Genomic DNA, 11,489 nt, shown 5'->3' on the forward strand with positions numbered 1-11,489 from the left:
AATCTCCAGGGTATGTAAACTTTTGATCAGGGTCATTTGGGTAGTTTCTGTTGTCATTATGATTTAAAAAGAGTAAACACATTTGTTTGACAATAAATGGCTTCACCCAACCACTAACCATGAGTGAAAAAAAAGTTTTTCTCTTATCATACATATTCTCTGAAAAATGGCAAAAAAATCACAAATTCTGCCAGGGTATGTAAACTTATGAGCACAACTGTATATATATATATATATATATATATATATTTTATTTATGTAGAACCAGCAGAAAAAAATATCAAAGAACCACTGATTTGCATGGAATGAATCGCCCCCTCTGTTAAAATCTCTGAAGCATGTTGCACTTTTGCTGCACCCACATCAAAGTGAAGACATACATTTAACATTCATTTTTACATATATTCTGAGCTTTACATGCATGTATTATAAGCTGAACTTTATTATAACTGGAAAATGAGAATGTAGCCCAGGTCTACAGAAGTCTAAAATCTTTTTTTTTTTTTTTTTTTGGTTCTACTCAGCATCCCAGTGGAGAACTTTGAGGACCACAGTGCTCCTCCATCTCCAGATGAAAAGGACTCAGGCTTCTTTATGCTTCGGAAGGACAGCGAGAGACGAGCCACGCTGCACCACATCCTGACTGAGGACAGGGACAAGGTGGTGGCCAACCTGATGGAGGCCCTCACACAGGTTGGTTATGGAAGGCACCATTCAAATATAAAAACCCTTTATATCTCATGTACACTTGAACCTTTCCTGTTATGGCTTCTGACTCTCCTTACCTCTCAGGGCTCTGAGGAAATGAAGCTGAAGCCCCAGCACATCTCCACCCTCGTGGTCAGCCTGGCCGACTTTGTTCGCATGGCGGACAGGAAGATCATCGCAAACACGCTGTCTCAACTGAAGCTGGAGCTGGACTTTGACAGCACCGCCATCAGTCAGCTACAGGTCGTGCTGTTTGGCTTCCAGGATGCTGTAAGTATTAAAGGGACAGTTCACCCCAAATCAGAAATACTTATTTTACCTCTCACCTGCAGTACTATTTATAAATCTAGACTGTTTTGGTACAAGTTGCTGACTGTTATCGGCTGTAGAGATGCGTGACGTGCATCCATCTCTTCCTCATGTACCAATACTGTGCCAGTTAATGTTCCAGCTTAGCCGAGGAGGATGCCATTAATTTTAACATCTTGCACTGTCACAAACACGAACCTCTCGTCCATGAGTAGATGCACGCTCCGTTAGGCGTGATGATACGGTTGGCGGGTGTAGATTGGTAGAAAGAAAATGAATCCTGCATGAAACTGCTCACAGATAAATGATTTCCTAGAGGGTCAAGAAGGAATTCATTGCAATGAATTTCGTCATCTCACTTTTCATTCCACTGGTTTTATGGATTATTGATCCAAATTTTAGAAATATGATGACCCAAGCTGAAAATATGTGACATCTCTTTGCTACAAATAATTATATTTTTGACTAATGGACTTCACGTTTTAAACTGCAGCAGTAACAAGGCTTTATCTGTTGCTGAAACTCTCCTCACATGCTGCTCACTCTCTCCTGCACCTGTAACACGTGATTTCCTGTCTATTCTCCATTCCCCCATTTGTAGGCAGAGCTGCTCCCAGCCTCTCCATGAGCCATGTGCTCTGAACACTTGAGCATAATTGTTGTCATTTTGCATGAGCCGCAGAAGGCAGCAGGCTGCCATGTTGCTGCTCTCCCCTGCACAGGGATCAGACAGATAGCTTTGAAATACTTGTAACCTTTCAGCGAGGCGATAAAAGGGGAATCTGTCAGGAGTAATTGCACAGTCTGTATAAAAGGGCCGATCTGCTCTCCCCCTCAGAAATACAGTTATGCAGATGAAATGACACAAGAGCAAGTGGTTGTTTTCATATTTGTAAGGGGGTGTTGCGTAATCCTGCGAGATGAGGATGAAGCTCTGATGCCTCCTGTTGGTCATCAGTGTAAAAAAATATAGGAGAAGAGGGAGAGTCGTGCAGCTGGAAAGATTTACAGTTTGGTGTGTAGTGCATGGATTAAGAAGTACAATGATTAAGACTGAAATATCCTAAAATATCAGGGATGATTTAAAGGTTCCTTGGTGATGATTTGGACATTGCAGTAGAAGATACTGTAGAAAAGAAAGTTTAAAAAAAGCAGGAAACAATGGAGCATCAACTGTTAAGTAAAATTTCACGATGAAAAGTGTATGAATAAACATTCTAAACAGAAACTCTTCACATCTGCAGGTAAACAAAATGCTGAGAAACCACAACATCAAGCCTCACTGGATGTTCGCTCTCGATAACATCATCCGCAAAGCTGTGCAGACCGCCATCACCATCCTGGTGCCAGGTAATATCATCAGTGTCTCCAGCAGAACACCTCTAAATAAGTTATCACCGGTCCCTCGGGGAAGCACTGACTGCCCTATAGATATACAGTAGGAGCTGTGGTGGGAGGTTGTCCTCTAAGCCATAATAACCACTGACAATCTGTGAGACTGAAGATGTTCAGTGATGACAACTAAAACACTAAAATCATCCAAGTGAGCACAATAGTGTGCTGGCACTAATTAGTATGTGTTCAGAAGCCTACTCAGCATAGGAGCATTACTGTAGCTCAAAAGTAAGAAAAGGAGAATGAGTAGCAGCTCTAAAGCTCGACTGATGAGCGGCTGAGTCTGGCACTTTTGCAGAGGTTCACACAACAGGCTGTTATCACTTGATGAAGAAGTTTTGCACCAGTTAATTAAACTAAACACATCTCAGCACCATCAATCATCTGTTTGAGTCAGAATTATGTTTTGGGGATGTTTTGTGTGTGCCTTGTGTGTAATGTGGAGACATGGGTTTACTGAATTAATCCATCAATCTTTTAGTCTGTGAAATATCAGAAGTCACAAGTTCCCAGAGCCTGATCTTTGGACTGCTTGTTTTGACCAACAAACGGTCCTGAGAAAGAAGCGGGAACCAGTGAATGTCATTTTAACTTGATGAAAAACCAAAATAACTTATGAAATCTATTTCAATTTTCTGTTAATTTACTAGTTAATCAATTTTAAACTTTCATCAAACACATTGATACGTACTTGTCTGGAGTCTGATCTTGATGCAGCATCAGAATCAATGATACTTTGCATCGAGCCAGTGTATTTCCCTAACAAGTATATAATCAAACAAAGTGCATCCTGTCTGTCCTGTTGATCATCATCCATTTAATCACTAAAGTAAATGTCTTGTGCGTTATGTTCAGAGCTGACGCCTCACTTCAGCCTGGCCTCAGAGAGCGACCCGGCTGAGCAGGAGGATGTTGACGACGACACTGAGCAGGGAATAAACTCCACCCACCAGAGCCGGGCGCCTCCTGTCGCCGCTCACGACGACACCGTGGCCACCTCTGGAGTCAGCACGCTCAGCTCCACCGTCTCACATGAGTCCCATAATGCACAGCGGTCCGTGAGCATGGAGCTGGGCCGGATGAAGCTAGAGACCAACAGGTTTGCTGAGATAGACATGTTTATCAGCCAGAAAGCTTTAATTATTTACAGCTGCTTGTTAGCTTGCATGTTAGTCACTTTATCGATTAAATTAAAAATAAATCCTCCTCCGTGTTTCCTCACTCCAACTTGTTTGACTCCAGGCTGATGGAGCAGCTGCTGGAGAAGGAGAGGGAGTATCAGGCCATCCTGCAACAAGTGCTGGAGGAGAGAGAGCAGGAGATCAGACTACTGAGGCTGCGATCTGAGCCCGCAGGTCTGGACTTTTATCCAATTTACCTTTTCACACTGACTGTATGCAACACTAGCCACACTTCTGCTGCTACTACCATCCAGCCAACACGGTTGTGGCTCATTGAAGCGACTCCACTATCTATTCGCAGCTGATCTGTAATAAACAGGCCTACATCAACACACATGTTGAGAGGGTTTAAAGTGCAGAGAAACATCCAGGATTCTCTGAGGTTGCGTCAGACTTTTTTCCTCCAGCTCACTAAATAATTGATACAAGTTGAAACGTGAACAATGCAGATTAACAAAGCCTTTTCATCGCCTGTACTGGAAGTAGAAATTGTGTGATTTCCAGGAAGAAAAAGCCCATTACACATGATATGTATCCGGTCTCGCTGATGCTTTGATATTGCTCTGTTCCATAGAGATTGTATTGATCCTCTCTGAATCATCCTTTCAAAACGGCTTTCAGTGTGTGAATAATGGTGTGTATATTTGATTGTAGTCTATTTTATGATCATTTTTAATCAATGTAAAGTGTCTTTGAGTACCATGAAAAGCACTCTATAAATAAATTATTATTATTATTATTAATATTATTATTACGGATAAGATTCTTTATACATGCTACGATGTTTTAGTGCTTGTCTTGCAAAGTGCAGCTCCACTGCTGCTGGATTTTGAGCCTGGTGCTGAACCAAAATCAGAATTTATGAATGATAAAATTCTGATAAAAATATATCAACTGATACATAATTTACTTGCTAAGAATGTGTGGCAAGTCATGTATTTATAAGTCACAATAAAAATATATGTGAGGCAGAAAACTGTACAGGTTATCAGCTACATTTTGAACAGTAAATTACACTGAAAATGAAATCATCATAAATGATAAACTATAACTTAAAAGGTCAAAATGCAGTTCTTCCAATTTACAAATATGCAATTTCCTGTTCTGCTGATACAATACAATAGGCTTAGGTGGTATTAAGGTATGACAGAATATCCCGAAGGTATAATTTCCAATATTGTCAAAAATACAGACGCTCCTCTTTCTAAACTGATGCGGAAATGCTGTATTGAGGTGATGTAGTGCACAGAATGTGCCACCAGAGGTCAGTGTCTATCAGTGGAACAGGCAGCTGAGCTGAGAGAGATGGTGACTCTGAGTGGTAGGGATAACATTACAGGACTAGTTTCAAAAGAAAAATGTCTCTGCCCCTGTTTGGGAGTATTGCCACTTTACTTTGTCTTGATATGACTTCTTCCACCTCAAAAGTAATTCATTAGCCACATGACTGTATTTAACGCACTTTCATTCAGCCCACTGATGTGTTGGTATCCGCTACAGCACCAAGTCTCATTGGGTCCTCTAGCAAGAAGGGCACTTATTTCCTACAGTATCTATTCATTATCCTATAGGCCATATTTAAGTATTTAAGTATTAAGTACCAGTATTTAAACTCAACAAGTCTTGTCTAAGTGGGCTAATGGCATATTAGGAACATGGCAGGAGGGTATGAAGGTATGAAAAAGAGATACCACCAAAGCCTAAATACAAATATATATATATGTCATACTCATAAATCAAAATCAGTGCTGTGGATGTATTGGAAGAACTACTTCAGTTTACTTGGTACAACTATTAACTAAAGACATACAGGTTAGTTACAGTACAGTTGAACAATAGTCACATATCTGGTCCTGGTATATTGACTGACTTTGAAGCAGAAGCATCAAATAAATTAAATATCCTTATAATTTGGTTGTTGTGGGTCCAGTGTGTCTAAAGGAGTCTGTTCACTGTATTCTCCGACAGACGTCCCCACATCAGGTGGCCCAGATGAACAGATGAGTCCACCTGCAGAGAGACATGAGGACTCAGAGCTGACCAGCTGGCTTAGGCTTTACGGAGCTGACCAGGACTCCATAGACAGAGTGAGTTTGTGCTTTTATCTCAGAGCTTTACTTTGTCTGTTGGTTAATTTCACACAGTGACAGCACCAGATCATTCAGTGCAGTCTTTGAGATATTAGAGCTGGATTGCTGCTCTGTGATGGCTGTTTCTGTATTTCCATGATGAAGTGTAAAACATTTCTATAAAGCCCTTTTTTTCTTTTTTTTCTTTTTTTTTGCTTCTCCAGATACTGAACGAGGAGTACACGTTGAGCGACATCCTCCACGATGTAACAAGAGACGACCTGAAGAGTTTAAGACTGAGGTAGAAAACCAGTTTCTCTTTTTGTCTCTTCACAGTTTCACTTCTGTATTCAATATCTGGTCACTAAAATATATATGCTGACACTCTAAAAAGCACTGCGGCTCTCCAGATACCAGAAACACAGAAGTGAAGTTGTCACACCTCTTATTGTTGCATAGTTGCAGAGTTTATATTGATGTATTTTCCTGGTTCTTACTTAAGGTTTGCACAGGAAATCTCAGCACTTCAGTTCCTCATAGTAGCAGCAAGGGCTAAAATTTGACTTAATTTCTTAGAAAAGTAATGTGAAACTGTGTTCACAGTTTCATCCCATTTGTAAACATGTTTATTAGATAGCTACTGCTACCACCATTTTTATTTCCCTTTCATATTTCCCTCATTTGAGGCAGCATATCAGCTCATAGTACTGGTATATCATATTTTCATAAGAGTGAAACATTTCAAGGGATGGTAATGGTAAATGGACCTGCACCTGTCTAAGGCCTTTCTCGTCTTTAGACTTCAGTCTTACACTACATTTCACATTCACCCATTCATGTACACATTCACACACTAGTGGCAGATGCTACCATACATGGTGCCACCTGCTACTGAGTATATACGCACTTAATCAGAACCGTTACTGATAAAAACTCTCATCACAGTATGTGTTGTAAATTTCTGCCTGTGGCGCCCTCCAGTGGTTGTGTGAAAGAATATATGGTGGCAGACAGCAATACACACGTCTGTTGACAGCAGATGTGTTTCCATTAACTTATTTTTATACTCATTTTGAAGTATCACATCAAAAAAGTTGTATGGAAACAGCAAAATTTGATAAAACATCCTCAACTGCACAAAAACGTTTTTACACTCACTTAAATTTGTTTTTGTCTTTGATGAAAAAGAGTTGATGCTCTAAATAGGATACTGAAACACCCTTGCCGAATAAGTTCTAATGTAGCAAACATATAACACTTATAACTGATCAGCTGTTTATCGTTGTCTCCTTGGATATTCCCATGACATCATTATTTTTCTCTGACATCACGAATCATGGTCATTATTAGCAAACATGAAAGAATAATTAAAATTTGCTCGATTGAAACAAATTCCTGGAGACCTCTCTCCATTTTTCTCTCATAGATGGGTTAGATCCTGGATGTATAAAGAGAACTGGATACAGTGTAGGAGGCTGGGCCCCATTCATTCCCATCAAAGTTATTCAGTGAACAAAAGAGCTACAGAGACTTTCATTGTTTAAACTCTGAAAGGACTTAATATGAATGGACTTTAGACTCTGATAACTCTGGCTTGTCGTTGTCTTTCCTAGTATACAATTGTTGCCATAACTCTATTGTAAATAAAGTTTTTTGGAGGAAAAAAAATGTTCAGTGGCACATGAAGGCAAAAAAGGCCCTCCACTAACTTGAATGGGGATAAAATTATTTAATCGTGCCTTTCCTCTGGACTTTCGAGATGTTATCGCACCAAATGGATCAAATTCTGAGGGTGAAACAAGTCATTTTGCAGAGGCTGTGTAAAAATGTACCTACTCACTTGCAGACGTCTCAATCCTAATGTAAGTCTATGGGAAAAAGTCTTTAAGGGCCCAGTTGCATCAAGTGGCAGACTCGGCAGTTGTAGTTACACGGTTTGGCCACTATGTCAAACTAACTTCAAAGCCCAGTGCACTTCTGGGGGCCTGGGTGAGATGACCAAGGTGACTTATTTTGTGTGCACCAACCAATGTCAAAAACAGATGTGTCTCAGTTTTAGGAGTCAAACTATGGAATGGACTCAGTGCTGAGTTGAAATTGTGTTGCTCTCCGTTGAGTTTGAAAGAAAGCCCTAAAATGTAAAATGATTACGGATTATAATTTAGAGTATAATGCATTTATTTATTTACTTTCTTTGGTATTGTTGATATTCTGGGTTATCCTTTGGTTAATAAAGGATAGGCACAAACATTACTGGGGCTTCAGCCTGTCCTTTTTCGATTAATGACTGTGAGGAAATTTGTGTGAAATAATCTTTGTTTTCTAAGATGTATGTAACCGAAATAAAAATCATTCATTTATTGCAGTGTAGATTGTGTCTTGTGACCTAACAGTCTTTTCTCTGTGTCCTGTCAGAGGTGGGATCCTGTGTAAACTATGGAAGGCCATCACAGACTACAGGCAGAAGCCAACCTGAGGCCTTAAGTGGCGACAACCACTCAGAGAATCCAGGACGTTTGTCCCCCAACAACACAGTATTCTCCTCTTTACCTCAGTATTTATAAGAGCAAGACTTTTAGGAGATGAATCTGTGTTTGCCGTGTGCACAGAGCAGCTTTCCAACCACACAAGAAACTCCTTGACTGGTCTTGTTGGAGTATTTTTGTACATTTTGGAAGAAAATACACAGGATTTGACTTACGGAGCAACATTTACTTATAACTGAGAAGTGCCACTAGTTTTGCTATGCCGGACGGACATTACACATTTTTTTGTTACAGGTGCGTTCAAAAAGACAATTGGTGAGAAAATCTGTTGTTAAAATCTTGAAAACTGTCAAAACATTTTCTCTGTAATGTTTACAAAACTGGAGACTGACCGTTTTCTAACACAAGCCTGAGATACAAAATACTACATTCAAAATCATGTGTACTAATGTTTTTATCATAGGCATCCTATCACTACTTTATTTAAGTGTATTTTTAATTTAATTGTTATGGTAATCTGAAGGATGTCAGTGCATGCCCTGTTTTCATTTTTATCCATACTGAGACTTATTTAATTTTTTGTTTTTCACATTTCCTTTTATAATACGAATCAACAATTTTTTTTTATTTTTCAGAAACATGTAAATATTGCGTTATAGAATTCTATGTGAACGACATTTATGTGCTTTAAAGATGCATTGAAAAGCAGTTTAAATCTCCATGTGGATCAGACCGAGTCTACAATGAACACGTGAAAAATTTATTGTATAGTATTGTATTTTCTAGTGTCATAAATCATAGGAGAAAATAATAGTAATTGATATTACATCAGATCATTTGCTCTGTTTTTACTGTTGTACACTGACAAAAATGTGCTTATCTTGCTTGTGTAGATACATTCATTCAATCGGCTGTATGTTGTGATGAAAAAAATCTGACATGCAAACAGTTTTCATATGGAAGAGCCTTGACCTTTTTTTATTTTACAACCATGATGTCAGAAATGGGGAACATAATCATGAGCTGTGTGTCCATTTTGTTTCATATCTAAATTTATTCAAGATTTTTGTGTCACATTGTTAAAATAAAACTTTTCATCTTGAAACTGTGAAAGAATTGTGTCAGAAATACTCTGTTACATTTGTGACTGAATACAGTCGCCTAAAGGTATTTTCATTGTTTTTAAGAATAGGGTGGTATATGCATTGGTTATTATAAGGAAATCTACTCATGGAGCAAGATTATAGTTGTACTTGCTACAAAACATAGTATTAAAAAATAAAGGTTTATACTGTTCCCAAAGGAAGTTAGGCTTCCATTAGTAAATCAGTACAGTGCGTATGCTGCATCAGGCTACCTAAAAATGTGTTGTAATACGACCTCGGGTCAATCATGAAACAATGGGCCCCTGGGCACAGACATGGAGAAGGCCCCACCACCTCTCCTACACAGGATCAAGACACACTGACTTTATAGCTGTTTAGAGTCTTGTTACAGTTTGCATCTTTGTAGTTATTATGCATCTCTCTGTGGTTTTGTATCTCTTTGTAGTCATTTTGAGTCTTTATAGGTCTTTATGTCTTTTTGTAGTAATTTTAAATCCATCCATTTTCATAACCGCTTATCCTCTTGACGGTCGCAGGGGTGCTGGAGCCTATCCCAGCTGACATTGGGTGAGAGGCAGAGTACACCCTGGACAGGTCGCCAGACTATCACAGGGCTGACACATAGAGACAGACAACCATTCACACTCACATTCACACCTACGGGCAATTTAGAGTCACCAATTAACTTGCATGTCTTTGGACTGTGGGAGGAAGCTGGAGTACCTGGAGAAAACCCACGCTGACACAGGGAGAACATGCAGACTCCGCACAGAAGGGCTCCCTCCTGGGATTGAGCCAGGAACCCTCTTGCTGTGAGGTGACAGTGCTAACCACTGCACCACCATGTTGCCCAATTTTAAATCCTTTATAGTTTTTTTTAACTACTGTTTGTAGTCATTTTGAATGTCTTCACAATTTTTTGACGCTTCATAGTCATTTTGTGTGTCTTTGTGGTTGTTTTGTGTCTCTTTGTGGGGATGTTGTGTCTCTGTAATTTTTGTTCTAATTTTGAGTCTCTTGTTGTTTATGTTTCTTTGTAGTCATGTTGTGTCTCTTTGTAGTTTTGTGTCTCTTTGTAGTCATTTTGAGTCTATAGATTTTTATGTCTCTTTGTAGTCATGTGTCTCTTTGTAATTGATTTGTGCCTATTTATAGTTGTTTTTGGTCTCTTCATAGTTTTTTATGACTCCTTGTAGTCATGTTGTGTCTCCTTGTAGTCATTTTGAGTATCGTTATAGTTTTTAAATGTCTCTTTCTAGTAATTTTGAGTCTCTTTATAGTTTTAAATGTGTCTTTGTAGTCACGATGTGTCTCTTTCTAGTTGCTTTGGGTGTCTTACAGATTACTTGTTACCCTGTTAAAAATGTAAAAAGTAAGGCAACTATTCTAATTACCTCATCAATGTAATGTTACGTACTACATTTGATTACTTTTTAATTACTTTTCTGACAAATGTTTTAAACTGAGCAATAAAGCTGAAAAATGTCTGAAAATAGGTTATGTCAAAAGAAAGCATCCCTGCACAGCGAAAAGGATGCAAACCAGCAAAATGAATGTTATATCCTACACAAAAACGTTTTACAGAACGGAATATTTGGATGTAAACCTTTTTGAAATCACCAACATTTTGATTAGTAACTGTAATTTATTTTTAACAAACCCTATCACAAAACATCCCGTCTGTAAAGCAGACAGGATGACCATCATACTGTCATTATTGACTGTACACTGTTAATGATACTTATCTGTACAGCCATGGGTATGTTGCAAACAACTACTACTATCAGCTGTAGGATCTGATTGATTGAAGTACAGTCCTGTGTTTGTTAATTCAAGGTGGAAACATTATGGTTCCACTGGGGATTGAACCGAGGACCTTCTGCGTGTAAAGCAGACGTGATGACCACTACACTATGGAACCTTATTAGTATCCATTCATATATTTTAATCAGTAACTACATCTGATTGCGATTACATTTATCTGTAATTTCATTACTTCTAACTAGGAACTCCCCAACACCGTCAACTACCACTGCACCACTGTAGAAAAAATGTTAAAATTAAATTATATATATATGCACACACACACTTAAACTACCTCAAAATATTATAGGATAATTTAAAAAAAAAACATATTATTAGTTTAGGGCTACTACAAAGTTAAAAACAGAACACAAACTATTTAAGAGCTAGAGCAAAAAAAAGTCAAATGTCTCCCTTGTGTGTCGCTGCTGT

The 11,489-nt window shown here is 38.7% G+C and overlaps 1 protein-coding gene and 1 non-coding gene across 2 annotated transcripts in view; one reads left to right on the forward strand and one right to left on the reverse strand.

Moving 5' to 3' along the window:
- map3k5 (mitogen-activated protein kinase kinase kinase 5) overlaps nucleotides 1-9,264 on the forward strand; it is a 105,197-nt gene extending 95,933 nt beyond the window's left edge. The window contains exons 23-30 of the mRNA XM_050059079.1: nucleotides 525-693; nucleotides 793-978; nucleotides 2,262-2,367; nucleotides 3,268-3,511; nucleotides 3,655-3,767; nucleotides 5,562-5,680; nucleotides 5,887-5,963; nucleotides 8,078-9,264. Coding sequence (XP_049915036.1) covers nucleotides 525-693; nucleotides 793-978; nucleotides 2,262-2,367; nucleotides 3,268-3,511; nucleotides 3,655-3,767; nucleotides 5,562-5,680; nucleotides 5,887-5,963; nucleotides 8,078-8,138 — 1,075 coding nt within the window. The 3' untranslated portion in view covers nucleotides 8,139-9,264. The remainder of the gene's footprint in view (nucleotides 1-524; nucleotides 694-792; nucleotides 979-2,261; nucleotides 2,368-3,267; nucleotides 3,512-3,654; nucleotides 3,768-5,561; nucleotides 5,681-5,886; nucleotides 5,964-8,077) is intronic.
- Nucleotides 9,265-11,102: 1,838 nt separating this feature from the next.
- Nucleotides 11,103-11,175, reverse strand: trnav-uac (transfer RNA valine (anticodon UAC)). The gene has a single exon. It is a non-coding gene; the product is annotated as a tRNA-Val (tRNA).
- Between the last annotated feature and the right edge of the window lie 314 nt (nucleotides 11,176-11,489).

This window comes from Epinephelus moara, chromosome 12 (genome assembly GCF_006386435.1).
Source record: "Epinephelus moara isolate mb chromosome 12, YSFRI_EMoa_1.0, whole genome shotgun sequence".
NCBI classification, from domain to species: domain Eukaryota; kingdom Metazoa; phylum Chordata; class Actinopteri; order Perciformes; family Serranidae; genus Epinephelus; species Epinephelus moara.